Below are 27,143 nucleotides of genomic sequence, written 5' to 3' on the forward strand. Positions count from 1 at the left end.
ATCTCAACAGGGACTGCTAATTTTTTTGTTCTTTAGTTGGTGAAGGATGATTTCACAGGGCTTGCTGCCATTGAACCGTTCTGAAAGCTAACAATTCATTCTGGAATATGAAATGAGTAGAGAAGGGATCATAGTTGCTATTATGAGGCCATATCATACATCAATCATATATGATCTAACAAATGCAAATCTCAAAGAATTAAAAGCATTCCAAAAGCCAAAAATCCTGCTGCTCAAGTGATTGAAATCAAATGTAAGCTTGGATCCTGCGCGAACCGATTTACGGGTTCTTCATCTTGATCCTCAATCTCCTGGCTATGTGTCCTGCTCTGGGATGCACCGGCCTCTTGCTAGAGTCACTCTGTTCCACCTCCACCCAGTTTATAACTTTCAGTATCAGTGACTGTGGAACTTTCTGCGTGTTACCATCCCCGGTCCCCGTCAATTTCTTCAGCCCTCTATCCAGAGCCTTCTCGAGGAACTCCATAAACCAGTTCCCTGCTTCAGTCTGAATCTGCATCCCCAACTTGATTGTGTTACTTGTTCTGCTGCAAGTGACAACTTTTTTGTTTTCATCATTCTCAGTTGATGCTCTCGAGTGCTTGCCCAGTATTGTTTTCTGATCACTTCGTTCGGGGAAGGCTGCAATCGATTTATAGAGTGGATTTCTCCTTTTGGATGTGTTTGATGAGTCCATGGAATTGGGGGCAATTTCATGCAAGATTGAGGCTTCTTCTTCAGGTTGCTTTATATTTGGGGCTTGAGCCATTTCACTGGCAGCCGTCGCTGCTTGAATGGACGCTATCTCCGTCACTGCTTGGGCAATTTGGCAGTGGAACTCGAGAAACTGATCGAAACAAGTAGCTGGATCGGTTGCTCGGGCAGACTTGCTCAAGTTGGAAAAAATCCTGCAAGAGATTGGATCGATATTGTTAGATATGTAAGTTTAACCAGTGTACTCAACTCAATTCGATCAATGAGAAGCAAACTGGAGGGATTTTCTACTTGAGACATCGAACTAGAGATTCAGTGGCAGAAGCATCTCTTAGTGCTTGAAGGGCAATCTTTTGTGCTGTTTCCCTCTGCTGCACAGCTTCCTAGTTTGCATCAACCATGGATTTAATTAATTCATCGTACTGCTCAATTGATACTGTACAGGGGGGAAAGGGCAGAAAATCAAATCGCATTTACCTTGCCTAGAATGCTTAATTTTCCAGGTAAATTCATGGCCAGGCTAGTGCTATTATCACTGGAGGCTGAGTTACCACCAGATTGAGACTCTGATTGTGGAGTGACCTTTGTGCAGGAAGACTCCATTTTGGGAGAAGCTGCGGCTCTTGCGCTGCGCAAACAAGGTGGTGGAGTGGAACTCTTCTTCTCCTGAATGTGAAAGAAACTCTATTCTCAGCAGAATTGGACATTGTGAAGCTGTTTCAACTTTCAAAGGGCGAAATGTACCTACAGATGAGTTGAAGGGAGTCCTCGGGATCCTGGGCTCGCGGTCGCAGACGCTCTTGCTCCGAGGCAGCTTCGACATGGAAGGGGTGATACAGCTTTTCCTCATCAATGCAGGGCTGTCTCCCTTTGAATCCACCATTTTAGACAACAGGGCACCACCCACTGAAGCCCTGATAAGACCTCTTGAGCCACCATCCTTGGCCAATTTCCCTCTGATCATCGGCGAAATCGGAAGAATACCCCCAAATTTTCCCGAACTAGGCCTCTCTTTAATTGGTGTACACTGATCAAAGTCCAAAGGAACAGGCTTCAGAGCCAGAGGCGACGAAGCGGAGTCCCCTCCCCCACTCTGCCCTGTTCCCCAAGAGGCTCTCTTGCTTGCAGAGAGCTTCGGATTGGCTTTTTCCTCAATCTTCTTCCCCTTTTCTCTCAAACCCATCAATGGCTCCGGCGTACCAACCAGTGGGTGCCTCCCGGGAAGCGGCTTCGCGCCTTTCACGACCGGAACAGGCGAACCGGGCTCCAGTTTTTCGACGTAGATGAACTGCCCCAGCTGTATTTTGTTGCTGAAAACAAGATCATCTTGTTCAAAGGGTAAACTGACATAGACTGAATGTGATGAATCTGAAACCTTCACGTAGAAGCCGTGCTTCGGCATTAGATTCTTCTCATCGAGATCGGCGGGGACGATATCCGTGACCTGCAAGAGCGAGCTCCGATGCTCGGATGTAGGTTTAGCCCCGGATTTCATTCCTTCAAGAAGCTTAAGAAGCACTCCAGGGGCTAGAGTCGCCATTGCCGGTCTGATTAAGCCCGAAACTGTGAGTTAGCTCCAAGAATTGGATTGAATGTCAAGGAAAGTCTCCAGGTTGAGATACGAAATCGAGGGTTCAACTCCAGGTTTTTGACGGAAAGATTTGGGAATTTTGCAAGAAACCCACCAAAGGAGGAGATAAATTTCACCTAAAAACGACGAGAATATCAAGAAAAACAAGATTCTACCAACAAATAAAGGCTGGTTAAGGTTTTGGTATGTTGGAAAGGAAAGGGTTAATAACAAACCTAGAAGGAACTTGAATTAGGGCTCCGATCTGAATACTAAATGTGGAGTGAGCGGCTTTGATGGATGGTGGAAGAGAAGGGGAAGACTGAAGAGCTCCCGTGAAGTAAGTGGCTGTGGATGGATAACGGTCAGTAGGATTTACCAGGGCCCAACTTTTCAAATTTTTGATTTTTGGAACGTTGTGGCAACGGCTATATTTTCGTCTGTGCGTCAGCGTGAAATTAATCAATTTTTTTATTTAATTATTTATTTTATTTAGCATAATATTAGTACATTATCATTAAAGGCTAAATCCAAACTCCTTATCTAATCTATAAACCTATAATGCTAGACGTTGGTTATTAATCATTAGGTTTGTAAATAATTGGTTCGATTATTAAAAAAATAAAATTTATTAATTGATTAAATCAAATTAAAAAATAAAATTAAATCGATTAATTCAAAAAATCAATCTAACTAATAATAAAAAAATTTAAACTTAAACTGTATAAATTGAACTGAATCAATTAAACCAAAACAACGTAGTATAAATTGAAAAACCAAAATAACTAATAAAAAATACACAAAAAGAAAAAAAATAACGTTTTATAAATATCAAAATAATATCATTTTAAAATTCAGTCGATTCGATTTTTTCAATTAAAAAATTAAATAAAAAATTGAAAATCAAACTTTTAAAAACAATTAACTAAATTGAATCAATTTAGTTAGTTTAGGTACACCGAATTTTTGCTCTCCCCTATTAATCATCCCACACGCACTCTTGTTCAGCAACTTGTATTCGGGATCTAATTTAATTTAATTAGTTTTAACAATAATACTAATTTTATTAACCTCAAATTTTATTGCATCTTAATTACTACTTTCTAGACCATATTTAATAGTTACCCTTAAATTATTACATTTAAATGTAAGTTTTTAAATTAGCAATTGGACTACTAAATTAAGGGGTAATATTATTAACAATTATCTTTCAGAACAATGGTTAAGATACAATAAATACATCTTATTTTTAAATAATATTTACTTATTATACCTTATTTTTAGTTAAAAACTCTTATTAATCAATAATAAATGTATAATATTTTATAACATTCCATCAATCAAAAAAAATATTTAATAGTTAAAAATAAAGTGCAATAAATAAATTGGGTGTATCTTAGTTTTAACAATCAAATAATTTTATTAATTAATTAAATTGTTCAAAACAATAAAAGCAATATATTATTAGTTAATTAAAAATAGAATGCATTTATTATTTAATAATTACTCTTAAAACATTAATTAACATCATCTAATTAAAAATGTATTTATCATCCTTAAAATAGTAAACATTTTTTTAACAAAAAACTATGTTCCTTTCAATCCAAGTGAGATGATCAGACAAATGGCTCTAGACAGCGACGATCCACACAGCGGGGGGTGGTTGGAACCTACGAACACTCCGATACTCGAGTAAGTGAGTTTAAGACAACAAGATTTTTATAAGACTAGAAGTCAACATATCTTGATTGATGGCCGATTAGCTTATATATAGAAGTGAATGAGAGAGTCCCTTGCGTATTGCTAGTTGTTGTAGGTGGGTTGGGAGTCAAGAGACCTCAAGGTAGTTGAGATTTGCCATGGACTAAGGTGATCTAGGCATGGCATTGATAGGATGGAAGATGTTACTAAGCTGATGCTGATGTAATAGGAGATGTTGTTGGGCTGACGTTGAACGAATGGACCCAAGGACAACAGCCCAATACGAAGTTATAGGCTTTTTGTTTGGCCAAACCTAATAGAACTAGTACGATCAACACTAAATCAGTAACAAAAATGAATCTCACTCTCTTTGCAACTCGAAATCAAAGCAACCGTCAAGAACATAAGCATAGTATGAACCATCCCGTAATTAATTAATAGCCATTAAGTTTAGACTAGATAATTAGGAAACACGTAAACTAAAATAGGTTTAATCCCGGGTCGAACCGCCAGTATAGACCTCCAACCCGATACATTTAAAAGGCTCAATCGGCCATAGTCCAAGTCATATCATTCTCAAATATCCAGTGACACACCTCAATTTTCCCTGGACCCGAACCTAGAGCCAAGAAGGCTCCATGACCCGCACTCCATGCCGACGTGTCCAGGTGACAAATGGCAACTCCGTGGTTAATCTTGGCCTTGGATTCCAGGTCCAATAGATCCGCTTGGTAGACCCGAACCGTGGGAACCGAGTGGCAGTAATACAGTAGGTAAGGGAACAAGCTCTGGTGACAAGACACCGACTGGGTCACTTTACCACCGTTGATTCCTTTGACCGATCCGATCATCACGTCCCGCCTTGACCCGTCCGTGTTCCGGGTAGTCTTAACGACGACGTTTCGGCCCAACACCGAGACGGCGAAGTCGATCATGTCCTCAGCCGAGCCGACGCACCGCTTGGTCTCCCCCCGGCTCGGCGCCCTCTCGCACTCGCTTAGTGCCTCTTCCAGTATACTCGCCATGGTCGAGTCGTCGCCGGCGCTAAATATCTTCTTCAGCTCGGAGAGCCTCGAGGTTGAAAAAGGTAACTTCGCCGAAATTTGCCGGGGCAGAAACGACCTTCTCGGCATTTTATCGCGAATGTCCGGCATTGGCATCACAGTCCCGGTCTTCAGCATCGCCTCCCTGAAGAATTTGCCCGGCTCCACCCACCTATTTACAGCTTTGCCACTCTTCGCCATTGCGGCCAGCTCAGCCGAGCTCCCGTTGATGTAGCCGGCGAACGAGACGCCCTTTTTGGCGTAGTCTTTGAACGTGTTGTTGACGCCGTAGGTTCTGAACCCAACGGTTTGACCAAGAGCCCCTTGACCATACCCGCTGAACTTGTCCGTACCTTCGTTGAACGATTTCCCGTAGTTCACGAAATTCACCTTAGCCGAGTTCGAATTCTTCGCGTATGATTCAAACGAATCGTCGCCGACATTGCTCTGGTCTCTGTAGTTCTTGAATGTATCGGTGCCGGCGTTTCCTCCTTCTCCGTAATTCTTGAAATTGTTCTCCGGAACATTGCCATCACCCCCATACGACGTGAACTCGTCGTTGGCTCCGTTGGCAGTCTCGCCGTAGGCACGGAAGCTCGAAGAGATGACATTCGAGTTTTGTCCATAGCCGCCGAATCCATTGCCAGCGCCATTCCCGTTCTTCCCGTAGCTGGTAAACGATTCAGCGCCGGCATTGGCATCTTCGGTGTACGAAGAAAACGATTGCTGTCGGCCGTTTCCGGCGTCAGAGTAGGAATTGAAACCGAGGTTTGGGTCGTTGACGAAGTGGTTGTAGTTCTTAAACTCACCGGAGCCGCTGGTGGCCGTCGTTCCGTACGTGTTGAAGCTCTGGTCCACGACGTTGCCGTCGGGGGCATAGTTGGCAAATTTGTCGTCGTGGCCAGACGAGTCACGGCTGTAGCGCCGGAAGGAGTCGACTGGGATGTTCTGGCCGTCGGAGTAGTTCTTGAAAGAGTCTACTCCGCCGAGTCGACCCGTCCCGTAGTTGGTGAAGTTCCTGTTCTCGTACACGGCGAAGTCGGCGTCCTGGCTGTGGCTCTCCAGACTCGGTGATGCATCGGGGAAACAAAGCAGCTTTGCCGACGAACAGAACGACTGCAGATGGGCCGAGAGCGCATTCTGATCTGCGAGTTTGGAAAAGGTCGCCAGTTCCACGGCGCTCATCGGAGAGGCCTTGTTGAGAAGAAACAGATCCGGTTCCGGCAACCCATTTGATATATGTTTCTTCCAGTAACGAATCAGATAAGCCTTCGGCGTAAAAGGGTTTTCTCCCGCCGTTCCAATGCCGGAATCCTTGCCTGATCCGGCGATACCAACCTGCATTATTAATGGTAGATGGAAAATCCATTAAACGTGATTTTAATTGCATGCATGCTGTACATCGTGCGTGAATATGTACAATAATGAAGCAAAACATTGACTAAAGACTATCAACTGTTCAACAGAACAAAATGGGAAGAAATTAAAAGAAGCAGCTTACATTGAAAGATGAAAGCAAGTAAAAGCACAAGCATTGAAGGAAAAGGCGATTCATTTGCTCGAGTTTGTGCATATTGTTCTAAGAATTAATGTATGGTAGGTTGCTTTGCTTTCCAAGGAGGAACAGATTTATATACAACCGGTGGAGGAGCAATTGTGTCCCACATTAATTAATGTTACACAGATCCATGCATCAATTAACTTCTTTTTTATTTTGGTCCATAAAGGTGAAATATGAAACGGCCAATATAAGGTTGTGAAATATTTCAAAATTTCTATCAGTTTGTTAAATTTTTTAAAATAGAACTGTATTTTTTTTTTTGCCATATATTTATTAAATGCATGTGATAAGCATCAAACATATTGAAAAAGACAAACATTATGAATATTTCTCATATTTAACATTTTATCTCTTATATCTTGATTAACAAACACCACCTAATTAAATAGTCCAAAGTTTATAATAATGATAATAATTTATAATTACAAAGATAATATTAGTTAAGATATGATTATGGTAATTAATATATGTTGTGTTTACATTTAAAGCGGACAGCCACCTTTCATTATCTGGGACAACTACAGTGCTTATTGCACCGGCCACCTTCTGCCTGACAGCGTACTCGCCCATGTATATTATAAACAATAAATATATAGCTACAATAATCTTATAATCTGGTGAGAGTTTGTGTTATATAATGAATTAAGCAAAAACTTAAAAGTTCATGTTCTTGGGTAGGAAGCAAAGCAACACACACACACACACACAAAACAATAACCTAACTAGCCATAGTTCAGGCTCTCGATCTTTGCCATAAACCCAATAAAAATTGAAGAAAAGCGGATCCCTCGCTGTTAAAAAATTAATTATTTTCTATCTTTTGAGACGATTATACATATATATATACGTGCTGCTTTCTAAAGTAAACTACCATGCATGAGACACGTGGACTTTGATTCAAAGGGAGACTCTATCTTGTCTGTGTCTGGCTCCCAGCAACGCTCTATTAGCTCATTGAATCATATATATGTATGTGTGCGCAAGCCCTACCTACGTCCTTAAGAGGGTAGTCCTTAAGAGCCCAGGATGATAATTAATTAGTAATGTTCATTACTTATACACAAATTAAGAGGGTAGTCTCATGTTCATGGAAATGCACATGCACGTCGTCGCCCTTTTTTTTTTTTTCATTATCAGTACTTGGTACTGTTAGCATATAGTAATTAATTATACCCAGCGCCTTCGTCCTCCCATTGTGCGCACCCATCGGCCATCGTTGTCACTTTATTAAATGCACATATCTAATCTGGTTTTATATATATATATGTATATAGAAGGTTAATTGTTTTGGTATATCTTCGCCACTAGTACTATCTTAGCCAGTTCTGGTTATCTCTGCCAAACGCAATAAAGACTAACTAAAGATAAGCTGATCCTTACGGGTAATTATTTAATTTCTTTCTTGAGAGTTGATTAATTCTGGACGGGACAGCAGTTTTTTTAAATGTCGTTTTTGAAGCACGTATGTATGTATGTATGTGTGTGTGTGTGTGGAAAACAAGGAGAATCTCCTTTTTGTTTAATAGCAATTTAATAATAATTTAGCTATTATTATATATATCCTCCCGCATTCCCAGATCCAAACATACTCAGAGAACTGAGATTCATGTTCCGATTTTATCCCTTTTGTGTTCATAACAATCAAAGGCTGGCCAGTGGCCACCATTGTTATGCAAAAAGATGCTTCTTGTTTGGCTCTCCCACAAACAATGTCTAGGAATCATATAGATGTGCATTAGACCGCTAATATTGTACAGCTGTGGTCTATCTGTTAAGTTGATAGACAGACACAGACCCTTTACAATGTGGTGGGCATGCAATTAAGAAATTAAATATACTTTTCTTAATTGGGTTAATTATGTAATTAAGTTTAGTCTCTCTTCCTTGCGTTTGGGTCTTCATGTTGTATGTTTTCTCGTTTGTTGTTTTTATTGGGATGTCTTGTATATGTCAGATGTTCCTACAGTTTGTTTTTGCTTTCTTCTTGGCCGGTTTGGTTTGGCTTGTTTGGCATCGTATTTGTATGGTTTTTGTTGTAAACATCATCCCCTTTCTCCAATGTTAAGCAAAAATAGATATATAATAATTAATTAAATAGCCTTATAGCAAATAAATATTACTCCCCCCCACACGCGCACATAATGTGGGCATTTGGGCGCATGAGAGCCTACACATGGCATGGCGGCTCCACTAATCTAACAAGACTAACATGCTATCAGACACAACAACCTCAGCTGCACCAGCCAGACATCCTATATATGTAAACAATTACACAAGTCAACCCAGATTGAAGCATGGTGAGAGAAAGGCCCTCAAAAGCTTGTCATGATTGTCAACTATCTTCACAAAACCCTACTAATATGCATGATAGATGTATTCTCCACCGGAAATCAGGGATTATGTGGACAAGACATGGTAGCAAACATGAATCTACCATCATCAAAGTTGTAGGTATAATAGGATCAAGTAGAACTGTGAGTTCCCTCTTATATTGACTTTTTTTTTTCTTCTTTATTTCACTTATTTGAAGAATCCCAAAACAACACTTTATCGTAATTGCAAGACTTAACAAGTACACTGCACCAACTCAGTTATAATTATATCTCTTTGTCAAACCAATTTGTTGTTTCTTGAGAGTGTTTGCTCAGATACCATCAATATATTTGTATTATGTAGTCATCTATGCTTGTGTACACATTGATAACAACTATTTGTTTGAATGGTATTGTTAATTCCATGTGGATCACATGAGATTCCCACGGTCCCATTTTGCAGTTGACCTCTGCTTTCTGTTGTTAATCATATAAAATTAGTTAAAATTAGTTCCCAGATAAGCATTCTGACCCTTGTCATGGAAATGAATGAATAGAAAAACCAGAAGAGACTTCAAGTGAACATGTTAGTTTTTGGTGAAAAAGTAAACAGGCAAGTTGCCCATTTTTTTTCTCAGAAAGATGGGAAATTTCTTGATGATCTCAAAGTTTCTATTAGCTTCAATTCCGAACCATGTGAGTTTGGCATGTGCAGCCATTTTCTTCTTTTCCTAAGTTTTGAAAAGAGAGAAGAACCTTACCAATTATGAAAGGACCCTTCTATATTATGGTTTTGCTCTGGAGTTTCTTTAGGTCAGAGTATCTCACTGAGGTGTCCTTGTTAAAGTAGAATCATACAGAGAGAGAGAGAGAGAGAGAGAGAGAGAGATGAACCCCACATGTGCAGCACTCATCTCTTTGATACCCAGATTGCTTATTTTCACGGCTTCCTTTGGATCAGATTGTTATAATTACTTGGGTTCTATATGGAAATAGGTAACAATTAAAGAGATTGAAGTTGCAATAGAAATGGTAACAATTTTACCAAGTTTTTTTTCTTTTTTTTCTTTTTTTCTAGGGTAATGTTTTTTAAAATAAGCAAAATAAAAGAATATCAAGATAAGTTCAGAATGATTTTCAGACTAAGTTATGGAATGATCAAAATAAAGTTGGAAAGTATTATAAGATTTTTATCAAGTTGTTTGTTAAATTTTTTAAAATGCATTAGAGAACACAAATGTCATTTTTTTTTTTATCTATAAAAATCAATATATACTTATCTTGAAATATATCTTGAAATATCAAGATATGAGATAATTCATAATTTTTTTAATAATAATTAGATAAACTTAACAAACATGTTGGAAATAATAAAAGTCCAAGATGCATCTCATATTTTAACTTTTTCATCTCATATCTTGATTAATAAACACTCCCTAAACAAAAACACCTAAACTAGTACAGCCCAACTAGCAGTTTTACAAAGTACAAACATTGGGGATTGCCGACTGGAGAATCCAACAGAAGGTGAAACAACAACACGAAAACCAACACTAATTCTCAAACAGCACAACTGGAACACAGAGATGAATACAAAAACAGTCGATCCCTTGCCTTCAACGAGCAAAGGAACAGCACGCAAGTTTACCAAGTTTTTACATGTTATGTAACTGCTGTTTCTGCATCTCTTGATTGAATATCTTCCGTAATGAAGTTAAAGAGAGACAATTTTATCATTATCTAGGGTTACATTGACCAATGTAACATTCTATATGGAACAAACAGAAAAAGTTTTACTTAATTAGGAGAGAAGATCCAAACAAACACGCAAGTTGCCTTACAACAAGATGAACTATTGTTTTAGCTCCTTCCAATGTCGTTTAACCTTTTTCCTAAACTACTAGCATATTTGTGGATTCCACGCAGCCCACTAGTGATCTCACATTGTCACAAGGAATTTGAATGTTTAGACAATTGAAGTACACTGAAAACTGACCACTCTCAAAGTTTGGGGTGGCTTTAATGGCGAAGAGGGAATTGGTTACATTTCAAAGTCGAATTGCCAAAAGAAAGAAAAAGAACAAAAAAGAACAATTATGCAATTACAATGTGGTACCCTTCTCCTTTGTGCCTCACCAGAAAGTTGCATTTGCACATGGGGCTGATAGATATGGAACTGTAGATGAAGAAAGAAATGTAGCACATGGGGCTGATTAAAAAAAAAAGAACGGATAGGGCATTAAAAAGCTGTGTTGTATGAATCAACAAACATAGTTTGTGGGGCTAGAAGGACTTGAAGTTCTGTTACGCCGATTCAGTAACGCACAACAGTGTACTTGACCGCGACCATAGAAGCGTAAGATCTAAAACTCATACAAATATGTGGAGTTATCGCTTGAACCAGGCCAGCCTGAGATGTTACATATAAACAGATCTTTCTAAGGAAGGCAACGGGTACAATAATGAAGTGAGGACAAAGGAAAATTTTTGGGTCTAAACAGAAATCACTAATCTTTGTGATGTAATCAATGTTTTTCAACTATGCGCAGTTGAAAGAAAACTTAGCATTTTTTGATATATAAACCCTCAAAGTTTTATCACAAGACATTCATGAGCTTGGGGAATGAACAATCTTATCAATGTGGAATCATTATTGTGGTATTGATGGTGAACCATCGTGAGAGAAACTGAGATAAAACAATTAACATAGACCTTGTTGATAACTCGAAATGAAATTGGGAACACCAGAGATCTATCTGCAAGATAATGGACATGACTGTTCAGAGAGAATTTGGCGATAAACTCGGTCTTTAAACTTGATCATGATATTAACTTTTTTCAATTAAAATCTACACTGTGTATCTATATATATGTATAGCACATTCATTTTTAACTTTTATTGATCTCAACCACACATCCTATATGATATTAACCGACTAGAAAACTAAAACATGATTTACACATGTCACGACCCAGAAAGAGAGAGGGCATTCAATTGCAAATTTAGTGATGAATCGAGGCTTATAGTGATAAAATATACCCATCATTAGTTATGTGAAGCACTTGTCACTAATTCTAACTATGCTTTTAGTCTCTACAGAAGTCCTAGGTAAATGAATTGGCGACATCCATGTGCTGCTATTGTTGTGGGAGAAAAGAAAAATACAAGACGAAAAGCACTTTCACCGACAAGAACGTCACGTCAAAATTACTGATGATTATTGATTAAGATGCCCATATAACAGAAGGGAACCGCACGGAGAAGGAATAGAAAATAATATCAGTAAACAAAGATCATACTGACGAGCTACACATATATGACATAAGCCGCAAAAAAGATGTGTACTAATAAGGCTCATCAGGCTGTCGGATACCATATTAAACACCCAAAACTAGGACAAAATGTTCAACAAACTAGGAAATTAGTAGCAAGAACAAAATTAATTTAGGTGGAACAGTGACAGTTGGAAAGTAAAAATCATCTAACAAGTTATGTGACGACGTCCACACGCTCAAACTCGATGAGGGACAAATTGCTGTTCTCTTTCACGGAGAAATCAGCAGGCTCTGAGACCTCAATGCGACCTGACCTGTCCACTGCCAGCCTCATTGAACCCTTGAACATGTCAATTTTCGCGTTGCGCAATACGACAGTGGTGCCCTCTTTCATCAATTCCACTGGACATAAGATTTCTTGTAAGTGTGTGTAGTACATAGAATCATTGAAAGATCAAAATGTCCGGTGTGTTGATGTCTGTGCTGAAGTGTCATCGATTCACAATGATGAAAGTATGCATATAAAATTGAGAAACAGAAAAAATTATGCAGAATAATAATTTTTCATGTTTTCCCAACCAAATGATAAATGGAAGTAATCTTTATTGTTCTTTCAAACAATTAGATGCCATTACATACAAGCAGGAAGCCTAGTTTTGTAAGTGCATCTTTTACTACCAGAATGGAGGTGCTAGGCAACCCTTGTCAAACATATGTGCAATGGAGGAAGAGAATTAATGAGGTTTAACATGCTGATATTAAGATAATCCTTGAACTACAAGGAAGTCCTCCCATTTTTTCAGCTAAGAAAGAACTCCCATTTCTAAATTGAGGAATGGAACATCAAATATGTTTGGTGTATATAGGAAGAAAACCATCTTTAACTACATGAGCAAAGTTTGTAAAGTTTATCACTGCTTACCACCATTTTTTCTTTTAAATTGTTCATCACCGTTTCTAAAGTAGATATCAAAGGCATATAAACAGGCATTATAAATACTATTATGAGTACATATGGTGGCATCCTCCTTTAAAAATTGACTCAACTTTTGGAGAGGTGCTAGATTTGGCCTCATTGGCAATTACACTTAACTCTAATGTGAGACTTTCCTCCTTTTCCTTGTATCAAAACTTGACTAAAAAGTAACCAAAGAGATATTTCAATAGTCTGCCACTATCTAAACCCCAAAGTCAGGAGGACTCTTAAGAGATTGACAACAATGGCAAAGAGGCAAACGAAAATGAAGTAGGGTGTAGAGGCGCGGTAGTGACATCCCTCCAGTTAATATAAGCAATTGAAATCCATCAACTCAAAAAAGTGCTAAAACTGAATTCGCAAATTTATAAAAGCAAGGTGATTCTTTCCAGAATTCACTTGGTGGGGGTCCTCTCTCATGTACCAAAATTGTATTCATAACCCACTCGTTAACTCGAGTATATTACAATTCCCCTCTACCAATTATGGATGATGGGAAACCATGGGATTATGAACTCATTTATGGATTAAGAAGATGATTGAGCACAAATTCAATGAGGAACCAAATGATTACTTTTGACAATAATATGGATAAGAAATCTTCAAGAACTAAAAGTTAAGAGATTGTCAAGCCATTAAATAAGGAGAGTTGTTCTCCTGAACATCATCCTGATAGCTGGTCAGCACCAAATTGTGGTTTGCACATGAAATGCTTTACTTCTTTCTCTTTTTAGAAAACTTCCACCTATTCTAAAGCAGGCTATAAATTTATTCAGAAATGAAAAGCAAACTAGGAAATAACTTATTGATACAACCTACATTGCATGGGAAAAAGAAATTGTTGTCCCAAAATATATATCACCGCCTATTGATGGATGTCATGACAATCTACTCCTAGATCATACACAAACAAAGCCTTCAACCAAGGACCAATATTGTAGTTTCCCTGTGCAAGTTATATCCATGGTTTCTAGCAAACCGTAGAGTGTCATTTCTGTTAACACTTTCACTGATGGAACCACATAAGATGCAACATCTACATGAACAAAAATGAAATACAGTAGCCATATATAATAGTAAAAGAATATAAAGTAAGCTATGTCATCTACACAGACAAAAAAAAAAAAACAGATATATGATAATAAAAGTGCACGTGGAAGAGAAAGCCAAGCATCGAGGCCAAACCCTTGCTTAAAAATGCTTTCTGACATACCAACATGTTCAAACAAATTAGTAGAAAAAAATTTCAGGCCATATTTTCATGTCTTAACTTCTTAGATCCACTTCTTTGACCAGAAAGTACCAAGAAAGTTATTGCTTGTTTGTTGTTTCCACCAACACAATCTGGCCAAGAAGTCATAAAATTTTGTAGTATCAGGATACTTGAGGCAGTAACAATTCCTCAAAACTTGTTTTCCAAGTATGTTCCCAGCATAAATACACACATAACATGGATACGATATGAAATAAATTCCCTTACATGATAATATTAGATGGGTGGTGCAAAATAGCAAATAAGTCTGTTTTATATATATATATATATGTGCATGCATGCATATATGAGCACACATTAAAAGACCAACTATATTTTCACTACAATACATTTCTATTACATCCTAGTAAAAAGAAAAAATCACATTTTACATTTAGATATTAAGAAAGGAATGTATCAACAACAATCACAACCCTTGAACCCATCAAGTGGGGAACACTACATGAATTCTAGATCTATCAGCTTTACCCATGGTCCTATCCTTTTGTAAGGCAGGAAGACAAATTATTGGTTTCCACTTTATTGTATCTTATGTTTTTAGATTCTAAATTGTTAATTTACACTATATTTCATATTCTGTATTGATCATCAGACCTGTTTCCATGGCCATATGTTTATTTATTCCAAATCAACTAAAAAATTAGGACATATGCATCAATACAACATGGTATGCCAAACCAAAACAACAGCTCTAGGAAGTATTACTTCTATGCACCAAGTTCCACATCAAGAATATTTATACGGCCAGCAAGTTAATCTTTCTAGTGATTTTGATCTCTGGAATCTTTAATTTTAAGTTTCTCTCAACTTTTTTATGCACTCTGTTTGTCCAGATGCCACATTGTTCCTAATAGTTTCACACTTCTCCAAGAAGATAAATCAATCTATAGCTATTTTCTAAAAATATGTGACAGAAAAATGCAGTTATATCTTTTTGAAAAAGTAACTAGGATATTTCATAAGAAAATAATCAGGAGTGACCATAACAACCATCTTTCAGGATTCTAACTACTCTGAAACTGAACTGAACTTCAAAGATTGATTCTCTTCTCTCCCCCAATAATTCCAAGCCACCAATTAATCCTCTATAACTCCAGAGGCTAGCCCTTCCAGAAAGCTTAAAGCCACATAAATTCATTCCAGAACTTCTTTTAAAGGATTAGTACACTTGAATTCTCATATATTTGTAGAGTTCACAATAAAAAATGGCTTCAATCAAACCTGTTTATTAACCAAAAGGTCAAAAACAAATCAGAACCCTCCTTCCTTCCTTCCAACACTTTCAGAGGTTGCCTACATGCAATCTATACAAGCAGGTCACAATTCTCAGCAGACTCATTTGAGAAGAATAACAAATCAAAGGAAAGAGTAATACTGCAATATCAATACGTTTTCAGTGAACTGGTTTCCTGAACTCTGAAAACAAGTGAAAATAGCCATAATATTAAAAAAATACTGTAGTGAATGCCAATATGTCACCTGTTGAAATCTGGGAAGCCATAAGAATCACCAGAGGAGATTGAGCTGGAGGAGGAGGAAGGAGAGTGGGGATTCAGGCTGTCAATGAATAGAGAGAGGCAGTGTTTTTCAAAAAAGGAGATTAAAAACCTTTTATAGTGTACGAACCCCTCCTTCCTGCAAACAATTTAGATCACTTCCTCATATTAGTCTTGGAGAGATATCAATCATTGGTTTGGCCCTTGTCTCCCCAGGGTGACTTCATGCATCTGGGAGAGGTAAAAGTGACGTGGGTGCCTATTGTAGAGGGTTCATGATTACTAGTTAGTTGTGCAACATAATTTTGGTCCTAATTAGATGGCTTACTCCACAGGTGAATGCCTCTCCCTCCATTGGTAGTCAAGACAACTCCCTCTAGCAGGGAGGCCAAAACCCTAAAGATCCTGAAATCATAGCATTCTTCTCATAGTCCTATTGACAACACCCCAAGGCCCCGCCACAGCCAGGTCCTACTGAAGTCATGGAGATGAGAAGTACTCTCATTGAATGGCAATGATGCAATAGGTTGCCAGGGCTTCTCAACCATCCCTTGACTATCCACAGGAGTGTAACCATTAGGCAGGGCTTGAGTTGGAATAATTGTCCTTCACTGGGCTGTGACTATTGCTTGAGCAATAGCAGCTCGAAGGGGTGACTGGTGAGCAAGCGTGAGTTCCTTGACAATAGGATAGACTGCTGTTCACAAGTCAAATCACGATTCACGAGGCTAATGTGGTGAAGAAGAGAAGGCACTTAAAAATACAAAGTTAGGGGTTGGTTTATCTACTAATTATTGCCCCACTTCATGGATTCAGATGTGGTAGCAACTCAACACACTTATTTGCAACTAATAATTCACCGTGTATAAGCAAGTGCTTTGGCCACATCTTAAATCATGCTATCAGCCAGAGTTCATGTACGCAATCTCATAGTAAGATCAAGGCTTGGTGTTGTTGTGTTGATGTATGCATATTGAGTTGCATGAGCTACAAGTGAAACTCACTCACTAAAACTATAGAGTTGTGACAAACTCCATGTAAGGAACTACTGAAGTGGTGGTCAATGGTAATACTCTTTCATGGCTCATTGTTTCAAGCTTTCTGCCTAAGTGCTCAGTTAACATCCAATATAATACCCTACACAACAAAAATTTGAGAAGAGGAAGCGGTTACCTTGATCTGTTGGTCAAGATTGACAGGAAAATAAAAGACCAATATACAACCACAGTTGAGCTCCATATAGAAACCTTTTAAAATGTAATCCATGTAACTCTGTATACTACCATGACAATGCACTATAAAGATGAACAGGAAAACAAAAAACACAACAATTTTGAGATGCAATACTAATATCAATAACTGTCAATTTTAGCACATTAGATAGAACTAAAGATGGGTATTGAAGATTACACCAACAATATCATCCATAAAGCCAACAGAATGAAAAGATTAAAAACAGAAGTTAAAATCCAAACACATAATTCACGTTTTATGCAGACATACCACAACTGAAACCCTAATAAAGAATGTCACCGGCAATATAATATGTATCAGAAAAAGCAGTAATGTATCAAAGAAGTTGTCAAGCCAAAACAAGAAGAATAAGAAGAAGATGGCAGAAAGAAAGAAACGAAGTATTATTGTATCAAAGCAGCATACCCTGATCATTTCGGGCAGTGAAGATAATCATTCCCGTCTCATCACCTACCAAGCACTCAGAAAGACGCATTTGGCGCCCTTGACTTGCATCGGCGCGGCCCCGAGGCATTATCATCTTGAAACTAACTACTTTAACTGTGAGGTTAAGCCCTTCAGCTAGAGGCCGAAGCTGCTCAACTTTTGTGAAAGCAGGTTCTTTAGCCATGCTCAATAAATCCCCTATGACATGCCAGTTTACGGGAAATCCAATTAGTAAGCACTAAAATGTGCAAATCTGTTTGTAATAATGAATCAGCAGATACCCTCCCCCCCCCCCCCCCCCCCCTCCCCCAAAAAAAAAAGAGTTCCTTTTTTCAACAATGAATTTGGGATCCAACAAGGGACATAAACTAATCCCAATTCAATTGGGGCTAAAATTAATTCTTTCGAATCCAGAAGAACTACCATTCAATAGTTCTGTTCTGCCGGCGATGAATCCAATTGGACCACATCATCGACTCAGCTACAACCGATCCATCAACATAGGCAAATCAAGAATAAAAAGAACAATACATAACTTGGATAAGAACACAGCAATAAACACTTAACCGATATTGCTAATCAAGAGATCAGGCGATGTTTGTTGTGCAGTACCTGTGTTCGGAGAAGACGATGTGAAGGCGAAGGAGCAGATCCGTGTCCGAGATGGAGAAGTCTCGATCTCAAACACAAACCCGGAAACTTTTGATGGGCAGAAGTAAATATACGCGTTTTATTATTTGAACCGGGTCCCCTTTCCAGGGGTGGGTCGGGTCCTTTCACAATCCTAAAGGGTTAGGGTTTTATTTTTTTAATAATAATAATAATAATAGTGGATAAGCACGAATATATTTGTTATAAGATAGGCAACGAATTGGGTATCTTTTCTTTGAGGACCAAATTTTTATATTTATAATTTTTTTTTAAATTTATTTTAATCAAAATCTCTACTTTTAACTTAATTTTAATTTAGAATAGAATAAAGATTATGAACAGTTTGAATTCGTTATTTTAATCTCAAAAAAGAAGATGCTAAAGATAAAGATTGATCTCGACGAGAAATTTCACCTTTTTTGGTCCTAGGATTAACCTCCATAGAAAGAACAATTTATTTAGATTGAAGTGAGAGTCTAACTACGTTCCATTATCATATTTATTTTATTCTATTTATGAATTTTTAAAATATTTGCTATATATTTTTATTTAAAAAAATTAACTAATGACCTCTAATTTCTAACATAAAATTAACTTAAAATTAATTTTTCTACTATACCCAAATTCATCTTAATTTAAATTTCATCTAAAAAGTAAAAAAAATTAAACTTCAACTTTCAATTTCATTTTCTTTATTTACATGTCACATCTCTAGTATGTATTAAATATATAAAAATGGAGAACATATTGGGAGCCATATACCTATCACCTAAACTTTAATTTTATTCTATTAAAGTTTTTGTTTTATAATAAATATCTCTTATACTAGAAAACATTTTACAATTTATTTAATTTACAGAATAAAATAATAAAAGATAAAATAATAATTATATTATATGGCGGTATCCTCTATTTGAAATATAGAAATATTACTCAGGTTCATCACATCGATTAATTCATTCATCCACTTCAATTAATTCCACGAACTATGTCAATGCCTAACTTGAATGCACATTGAATCACCAATGCCCACAACTTTATATATACATTTTTTTATTTTATCAAGAGAGTGATAGGTCTATTGGATTCTATAACGATCATTTTTATAATTTTGCATTTAGAATTCTAAAAGAGGTGGAGGTTGATGGTGTCTCCAATGGCTACTAGTGGAAAAAGTTAGTTGGTACAATATTATACATGTTCTTATGATAATGCTTTCAAAACATAAACCCAATTTCAAGGAATTATTCTTTATTACTAAGGAATAATGACAACCCAATGTAATTTGTACACATATATGCAATCATATCGATGAACAAATGATAGATAAGATTCACTAGCTACACCCAAATTAAGGTATGCTCTCAAAACATAAAAGCTAGTTTTTCTTTCATTTTCATTCCATCCATCCTTTTCCACTTTGGGGGAGACAAAGAATAGGTCTTTCGATGGAAATTGATGAAAACATTTTCCACGTGCCTTCGTTTCATTGCATTACTAATGTCTCTCCCAAACATAGAGAAACCTTTTTTCATCCAATTCCATTCCATCCCCTTTGGCCAAACAGAATGTTAACAACCATTCATAATTTAAAATTACTACATTATTAGAGAATAAATTAGGGCATTGTGTGTCCAAACCCTAATCGTTATGTCTATGTACTCATAATCTTTTTATAAGAAATAATAAGGAAAACCTTTTTAAATTCTCCAAGAGCGCTAGAAAATTTCTCTTATAATAGTGGTATTTTGTTGTATATCGATATAATATCACATACAAAATTTACAACTATATATTGCAATATTCATAAATTCTCAAACTTATCCATGTAGGGTTTAAAGACCATGTTCATGAAGTTCATAAATGTAACTAATGCATTTGTGAGTTCAAATGGCATCGCAACATACTTGAAATGCTTGTATTGAGATCTAAACGCGATCCTCAACACATTGTCAGGCATAAATCTTAATTGGTAATATCTAGACCCCAAGTCAATTTTCAAGAACACTTTGCCTCCTTATAGCTAATCAAATAGCTTCTCAATGCATGGAAGCAAGTACTTGTTCTTAATTGTAATATTTTTTAATTGACGGTAATTAATGCACATATATAGACTCCTATCTTTCTTTTCTATGAATAAGATTGGTGGACCCCACAGTGACGTATTGGCCTGATGAATCCTTGTTAGTCAATTCATGTAACTGATTCTTCAATTTCCTCATATATAGACTCCTATGATAGCTAATTTATATTAATTCCTTAAAATGTCCACACAAAAGATTAAAAATTTTGAACGGTCTAAAAATTGAAGTGAGAAATGATGTTTTTATGTTTTTCAAGACTGATTTTCGTGGTCCGAAACAGTAGCTGAAGATAGAACTTTTCATTCTTTTGTAAAATAGTTCATCGAAATGATCTACATATTTGATACATGGCATATCCTCCGTATTTCTTTTTTATGTTGATATTATTTTGTACGTTTGGTGTTTATTGCTGATTAAGTTTTCTTATTTTTTAGGTTTGAGCTTCATCTTAAGGGTTGCTCTTTTCGTGGATGAAAGATTGACCTTAATATCACGAATCAAAAACATTACTATGCGAGACACCATTTAGTTTTGCATTGACCTGTCATCTGTATTTGTCAGTCTCTAGATCGTCTATGGAGTATGGAGTTCTACTAGGTGTTTTGATGAAAGCACATGTTGATCATCACTTGTTAGTATTTATTTTCATTTAGAGGCATACCTATCTAGAATGTCAAAGGAACATGATGTTCAAATTGCCCACACATTCTGAGCTTTTATGGCATAAAGGACATGCTCCTAGTTTGTATTCACTTCCTAATTTTTATAATTTAGGTACACTATTGTTATTTAATTATGGACTATATATTGACATGGTATAATTTTGTTTTCTAATCTCATGTATGTGTCAATTTCTCTTGAGAAGGAGATGCACTTAAAATACTTTTGTATTTTCGCATCTCTTTGCATTATTATATAATGTTGTCTTTGTATTTTGCTACGTGAGCTTCAAGATATGATGCATGGTATTGGTCGATCACCATGTTAGTTTATAGGTGCCACCATGTTATCTTTGTATCTCTCATTTGTTTATTATTCGTAGTATTATTTAACAAATGATAGATATGTGTTTTCTTTCTAAACATTTTGTTACGTTATGAACGCTAATCATGAAAAGATAAAAAACTTATGATTGTTACTTGTTTAAGCATTTTTTAATACTCTTATTGACAAATTTTTTAATATAAATAAGACAATCTCAAACTCAAACAATGCCTACAAAATTCTAGCAAACAAAGCTTGAATCTTAATTTTCATCTCTCACTCAACCTAAGTTTAAAAGGATCAAAATTATAAATAAATAGATGATATTATCGTAATATTGTAATTTTTGTACAAAAGTAGAAGGGATTAAAGTTTGGCAATAATAAAAATTTGATTATAATCTTATAATTATGTTCTTCTAGCATGTACAAAAGTTTGATTATGAGCTTATTGTGTTGGTTTTGTTAACTAAAATTTATTATTAAAAAAATAATAAAAATATTAACACAAACAAAACCATCAAATCATTTTCAATTTTTATTTTTCAGATTTTTGAAAATGAACAACATTATCAAACACCAGGTTGAGGTTAATTGTTTCAATTGAAAATAATAATTAAAAAATAAAAAACAAAAATACTGACAGCAAAATCAAAACAAAGCCCTTAATTTTCAAGAGTCAGTGTGAGAGTTAATTCGACAATGAAACATTCATGAATTTAGGGTTTAGCTGAGAAATTAACATTGATTAAACTTGACTTGAAATTACAACATTTCGTAGTCCAACTTAAATTATTCAAACAAAAGAACTAAAATTATAATTAATACCATCAAACAGAGGCTATGAAACCATAGTAAGTATGAATGCCGAAGTGAAGATCAAGACTCCACAGTTCAAAAGAGCCCTTAACAAAGTCATAGTGTCCTCCCTTTATGGATAGAGTTTTTTTCATCACGCCCTCCTTCACAAATGGATATGTCAACAGATTTTCCAGCGAGACATTCACAGCTTCCTGCATTCATGTTAAGATTAAAAAAATAGAACATACAAAATGCCTTTTGAATATGTTGGAAGTGTTCTTTTCGAAGAAACATTAATTTGACACGATGTCCTATTAGTTATGATATATATGACTGTTATATTTGATACTATATAATACTACGCTATGACATTTGCCTTGTCAAGTATATAAATATTTAATCTGAAAATTTGCAAAAAACTCCAGTAAAATATGTTGGATGTTGTATTTTAGTGTAGGGAGTAAATGTTTCATCTATTACTCTTATGGCTACAAATGAAGGTGAATTTTGCCATTCTGCTCAATTATAAACTCTGTTTATTTCAATATAATATATTTTACGTAAAAAAAGTCATATTTATTAATCTTATTTTTTCATGTTTGACTTGCATTTTAAAAAATAGAAATAGTATAACTTGCCCTCAAATTACTAATGCCACCTAAAATATAAATATTGAAACAATATATTTTACATATTATTTAACAAAATTTTTGTTCTTCAAAAATATTTTATGTTAAAAAGTATACGCAAAAAATCTATTTTATATATTTTTATCTCATTTTAAAATATTTTTGTTAGAAAAGTTAAATGTTAAAAAAATCTAACAACCTTTTGTATGTAAATGTACTTCCCTATAAGGTTTAAGTTTTGATCTCAAAACAAAAATGATTTATCAAAATTTTTTGATAAGTCATTTTTTACTTTTTGATGTAAAATATTTATGATTAAACATATTTATTTATTTTTTTTTTATATCCAAATATTGGAAAATAAATAAAATATATTATAAACAAAATTCTTGAAAACCAAATGGATTCTTATTTTCTTGTATCATATCATATCTTGTTGTGGGACTTGGGTTGGGTAGAAAAGAGAAGAAAAAGGGGGAAATTTAATTTACTCTCCATTTAATTTAATTTTTTTATAAGAATAAATCTAAAATTTAAATTTCAGTTTGATAGTGATGAGTAGTATACACAAGAATTTGGAAGTTGGAGACTTGCCTTCTCACAATTGGCGCACTGTTCATCGATGTCCAAGCTGTTACACTCCCTTCTCACCTTGGCTTTTGCGGGTAAACAGGTTTTGACCCAATCGTCAATAAAATCACTGCCACTGGTAACTCAAATGACTGTTAGTCCATTATGTTATTATTATATTCTAATCAATACTTTTGATGTCTGCATATTTCGATACAACAATCACAAAACCATCATCTTACTTGAACCAAGTTTTAAAGGGTAATACCTGGAAGTTCCGTACCAATTTTCATTACGCATGAGGCGATCTATCCCTCCACAACGACTGTGCCCAATTACCAGAATATTCTCCACCTGCATTATATATATGTTCTTTTATCAGATCTAATTGAAAATAATCAGAACAATGTACATTTAATTAAATTGGTATCTCTCTCTCTCTCTCTCTATATATATATATATATTTATATATAATGCTATTTACTTGTTCAAGACCACAGGCATCAAACTGGATTACAAGCAGCTAAACTAATTAGTTTTCTCCTAGAAAGTAAAGAACCGACATCTCTTTTTAGTTTTGAGAAAGAATATTGTGATATATAAATAAAGAAAGGGTGTTCCAGTGACCGTTTGTGTTGGTAGCGTTATTTTTACTTTGCAAAAAACTGTATTTATAATTCAAACCCTTCTTTTATAAACATAGTAATCTGATTCTTGTTACTAAAACTTGCTTTCCTAAAAAAAAAAAAAAAAAAAAAAACCTAACAGCTTATACACAATCATGCTGATGTGTTATATATGGGCTTATTATCATCAAAAGATAGAAAGATAAAGACATATCGCACCAAGATGCCCTTCACGAAAGTCAATTGCTTTTTCATTTTTCATAACTTTCAATAAATTCAGCTTTCTTGTGGGCGTGTGAGAGAGCAGGGGTATCAAAATTTAGATGCACCGAAGATTATCGTGTGGGGTTTGGTCTAACGAGTGATTGAACTTCATCCTGTTGCCTCCAGCACAAAAGCTCCCATTACTAATGGAGCCATCACTATTAAAGAACCAACAAGACTAGCCAAATAAAGTTGAGTATCAAAACCAGTGATGTAAAAGTCACCTTCAGATGCAATACTGCATATTCAATAGCCGCCCCCACGCCAGAATATTTTGTCTGCAATTGATAATGAATCAAGTCAATCAAACAGTAATATTATAATTTGAAACAATTGACATGCGACCAAATACTGATTAAAAGGCTCTAACAGGGATCCTAGCATGCCTTGTAGAATCAGTTGTTTCATGTCAAACGTAAATAAAGAAAACGATCCAATATTTACGACAAAAAGCTTCATGCACTGAGAATAAATAATAATGAGCATTGAACTTTAAGATCATTAGGGGTGGTTTTCAGAAAACCTGCAGGTCATATGGAGGGACCATGTTGGCAATGTTTCGGACCATAAAGGCTTCCCCTGGTTGGAAATTCAGGATGTGTGAAGGACAGACACGGGAGTCCGAGCAGGCAAAGACCAAAAACTGCAAAAATTAACAACAAATTGATATCCGTCCTCAAAAACCTCTTTTTCACTAATGTATTGTGATTCATTGTCTGCATTTTTTGATTTCAAAGTAAATCCAGTTGTTCTGTGACCCTAACATGAAATCATAACCACTAATGCTTGTTTTGATATATAAAACTATTCGGAATTTTATCAGTGATCTTTCCAAAGCTTATTCACTTCCATTTTCAGGAATTATTTCTGTTCGACTATGGTTGGTTACTTTCTAGAGGTGTAAAGTTTCCCGAACTTATGAGTTGCCATTTGGCAATGTTATTGCGACATCAGAAGAATTAGATATATAATTTTAGAAAAACAAACAATTACTGTGATTTCTGAACCAATTGAATATTTCTTATTACCAATTTCTTCTGTTTCCAGTTTCCCTAAACAATAAAGAATAGAAGGACGCAAATGTCCTCCGTAGCTGACTGACCTTGGGGCTCTGGCTTTCAGCAAGTTCACCATACAACCCAGGATTTTTCCTGAAAAAAGAATAAGATGCAACCACGGAAACTGAAATAGTTACAGCACAAAATAACGCAAATATATATCCTGGCAATTTAAATGTACTGGTTACAAGTGTTGTCCTTTGCTATAAAATGGTGGTCTAATTATAATCAGCACCATAACCCAATTTCATGGCGTTTCGATCAGAGACCTAATAAAACTACTGATCAAAAATAAAAATATATGAAGCTTGTCTATTGTACATATATTTTTTTATTTCATAATGTATTAATAATATAGAATAATTATGTGTTTAACTCTATTTAATATGATTTATCTATCTAGTAAGATTAAAGCATTGTACCGCCAGCTGATGTAGCAGAATCCATGTTGGTTATTGCAGAAATCCTACTAATTTTCTTTTCTGGATTCATAAGAAAAATATTTGTATGATTCTAAACCAGGTATAGGGGCGGTCTAGCGAGGAGCATAAGACCGGAATTAACTAAAATTTGGAGAATTTTGAAGGGCAGAGTGATTATTAAAAGTACATCTCAACTGACTTGGCTCTTACGTACGTACTCGTATTTCCATTTCTTGAAGTGAGCGAAGCCGGTTTTGATCCTCTCCACCGCGTTGAATTGCTTGGCAGCGATTGCCTCTAGCTCCGCCGTTAATTGCTTGATCTTTTCGGCGGCGATGTCTTCGAGGTCTCCCTTCTCACTGCAAAGATTTAGAAGATGATAATTGAAGAAAGAGGATAACGAACTTCCATTTTAGGCTACAAAAATTGCGCATTAACATATGGTGACGTCCAAACTTAAAATGATTTATGTCCAGCGCGGGTTGTCCAAACTCATTGGATGACTGCTCAAAATGGAAAAAATGATAGGACAGGACAGCAATAACGGCGTAATTGCGGAACTAAACAATTCTCTCAGAGAGAGAGAGAGACAGACAGACAGACAGACAGAGACAGACCTAAGGAGGTACTGAAGTCCAGCAATGGCGTCCTCGCAAGAATCTGTCGCCATGTCCTGATGTAGTCGCCTGGGAATTTCACAAAATCCAACCAGAAGATTAAAAGCCGATCTAAATTTTCGTTAGGAGCTACTCTTCCTTCTGGAAACACTCGCTCGATCATCCACTCGACGAACGCATCATATCGACGCCGGAGATATATCAACGCAATTACCAAGACAAAAGACTCGTAAAAAATTCAACCGGAAGAAAGCTTCATTAATCGAATCCTGAAACCGAAGCAAAACGATCAATCAATTCCTTAATTTGCTCATAACGGAGCAGCTGGATCTTGGAAAAGGCATGAAACTTTTGCGGAAAAAGCAGAATGCGGACGTACCTTTTTTCCTGTCGTCGCGGAGAATTCTGGATTCAAGCAAGAGCAGTGTTGCAGAATAAAATAAGATTAATCAGCTGCTGCTGCTGGTGGTCGCAGTACAAGATACAAATGTGAATAGTGAATGTTGGATCCGACAATGGGGAGACACAGATAGGGTCTACATATTTATAGACGTTCCTGAGAAAGAGAGGACGAGGATCCAACGGTGGAGGATGAGCTTAATTTGGTAGAAATTAGCAAAGGTGGAGATCGATGTGGCCCGCCGGCTTCCCCATGGGTTAAGCAACGGATCTCATGATGGATGATGCGGCTACCCCATGGATTAAGTAACCGATCTCAATGATATCATGATGATGACGATAAAGATGAAGTCTAATCCAATGAGCGTCTGGATTGGACTCCATAAATCAAGGAAAGTGTCTTGTAAAGTAGTGTTTGTTAAATACGATATAGATTA

At 36.1% G+C, this 27,143-nt stretch overlaps 4 protein-coding genes and 1 long non-coding RNA gene across 7 annotated transcripts; all 5 read right to left on the reverse strand.

Annotated features, from left to right (window-relative positions):
• Positions 1–75: 75 nt before the first annotated feature.
• Positions 76–2,645, reverse strand: LOC127796471 (uncharacterized). Its single transcript, XM_052328624.1, has 4 exons — positions 1,463–2,645; positions 1,192–1,380; positions 1,006–1,097; positions 76–908 (listed from the first exon to the last, which is right to left on the reverse strand). Exons 1-4 carry the CDS (start codon positions 2,252–2,254, stop codon positions 281–283), a joined length of 1,701 nt encoding a protein of 566 aa, XP_052184584.1. The 5' UTR covers positions 2,255–2,645; the 3' UTR covers positions 76–280.
• Positions 2,646–4,395: 1,750 nt separating this feature from the next.
• Positions 4,396–6,676, reverse strand: LOC127796577 (polygalacturonase 1 beta-like protein 3). The gene is made up of 2 exons (XM_052328769.1): positions 6,530–6,676; positions 4,396–6,366 (listed from the first exon to the last, which is right to left on the reverse strand). The coding sequence occupies exons 1-2, from the start codon at positions 6,599–6,601 to the stop codon at positions 4,531–4,533; spliced, it is 1,908 nt and encodes a 635-aa protein (XP_052184729.1). The 5' UTR covers positions 6,602–6,676; the 3' UTR covers positions 4,396–4,530.
• A 5,469-nt stretch (positions 6,677–12,145) lies between these two features.
• On the reverse strand, positions 12,146–18,360 carry LOC127797082 (uncharacterized protein At4g28440-like). The gene is made up of 3 exons (XM_052329597.1): positions 18,215–18,360; positions 17,582–17,800; positions 12,146–12,579 (listed from the first exon to the last, which is right to left on the reverse strand). The coding sequence occupies exons 2-3, from the start codon at positions 17,784–17,786 to the stop codon at positions 12,392–12,394; spliced, it is 393 nt and encodes a 130-aa protein (XP_052185557.1). The 5' UTR covers positions 17,787–17,800; positions 18,215–18,360; the 3' UTR covers positions 12,146–12,391.
• Positions 14,686–17,571, reverse strand: LOC127797083 (uncharacterized). Its single transcript, XR_008022127.1, has 2 exons — positions 15,906–17,571; positions 14,686–15,730 (listed from the first exon to the last, which is right to left on the reverse strand). It is a non-coding gene; the product is annotated as an uncharacterized LOC127797083 (long non-coding RNA).
• A 3,632-nt stretch (positions 18,361–21,992) lies between the features above and the next one.
• On the reverse strand, positions 21,993–26,988 carry LOC127797080 (carbonic anhydrase 2-like). Of its 3 annotated transcripts, XM_052329593.1 has the most exons (10): positions 26,687–26,988; positions 26,522–26,576; positions 26,308–26,376; positions 25,909–26,049; positions 25,313–25,361; positions 24,734–24,853; positions 24,435–24,488; positions 23,604–23,674; positions 23,345–23,456; positions 21,993–22,333 (listed from the first exon to the last, which is right to left on the reverse strand). In XM_052329593.1, the coding sequence occupies exons 3-10, from the start codon at positions 26,358–26,360 to the stop codon at positions 22,151–22,153; spliced, it is 783 nt and encodes a 260-aa protein (XP_052185553.1). In that variant the 5' UTR covers positions 26,361–26,376; positions 26,522–26,576; positions 26,687–26,988; the 3' UTR covers positions 21,993–22,150. The 3 variants fall into 3 exon arrangements, with proteins under 3 accessions (XP_052185553.1, XP_052185554.1, XP_052185552.1); XM_052329594.1 differs by lacking the exon at positions 26,522–26,576; XM_052329592.1 differs by having other exon boundaries at positions 21,994–22,333; positions 26,308–26,576; positions 26,687–26,985.
• Between the last annotated feature and the right edge of the window lie 155 nt (positions 26,989–27,143).

Source organism: Diospyros lotus, chromosome 3 (genome assembly GCF_014633365.1).
Source record: "Diospyros lotus cultivar Yz01 chromosome 3, ASM1463336v1, whole genome shotgun sequence".
NCBI lineage: Eukaryota > Viridiplantae > Streptophyta > Magnoliopsida > Ericales > Ebenaceae > Diospyros > Diospyros lotus.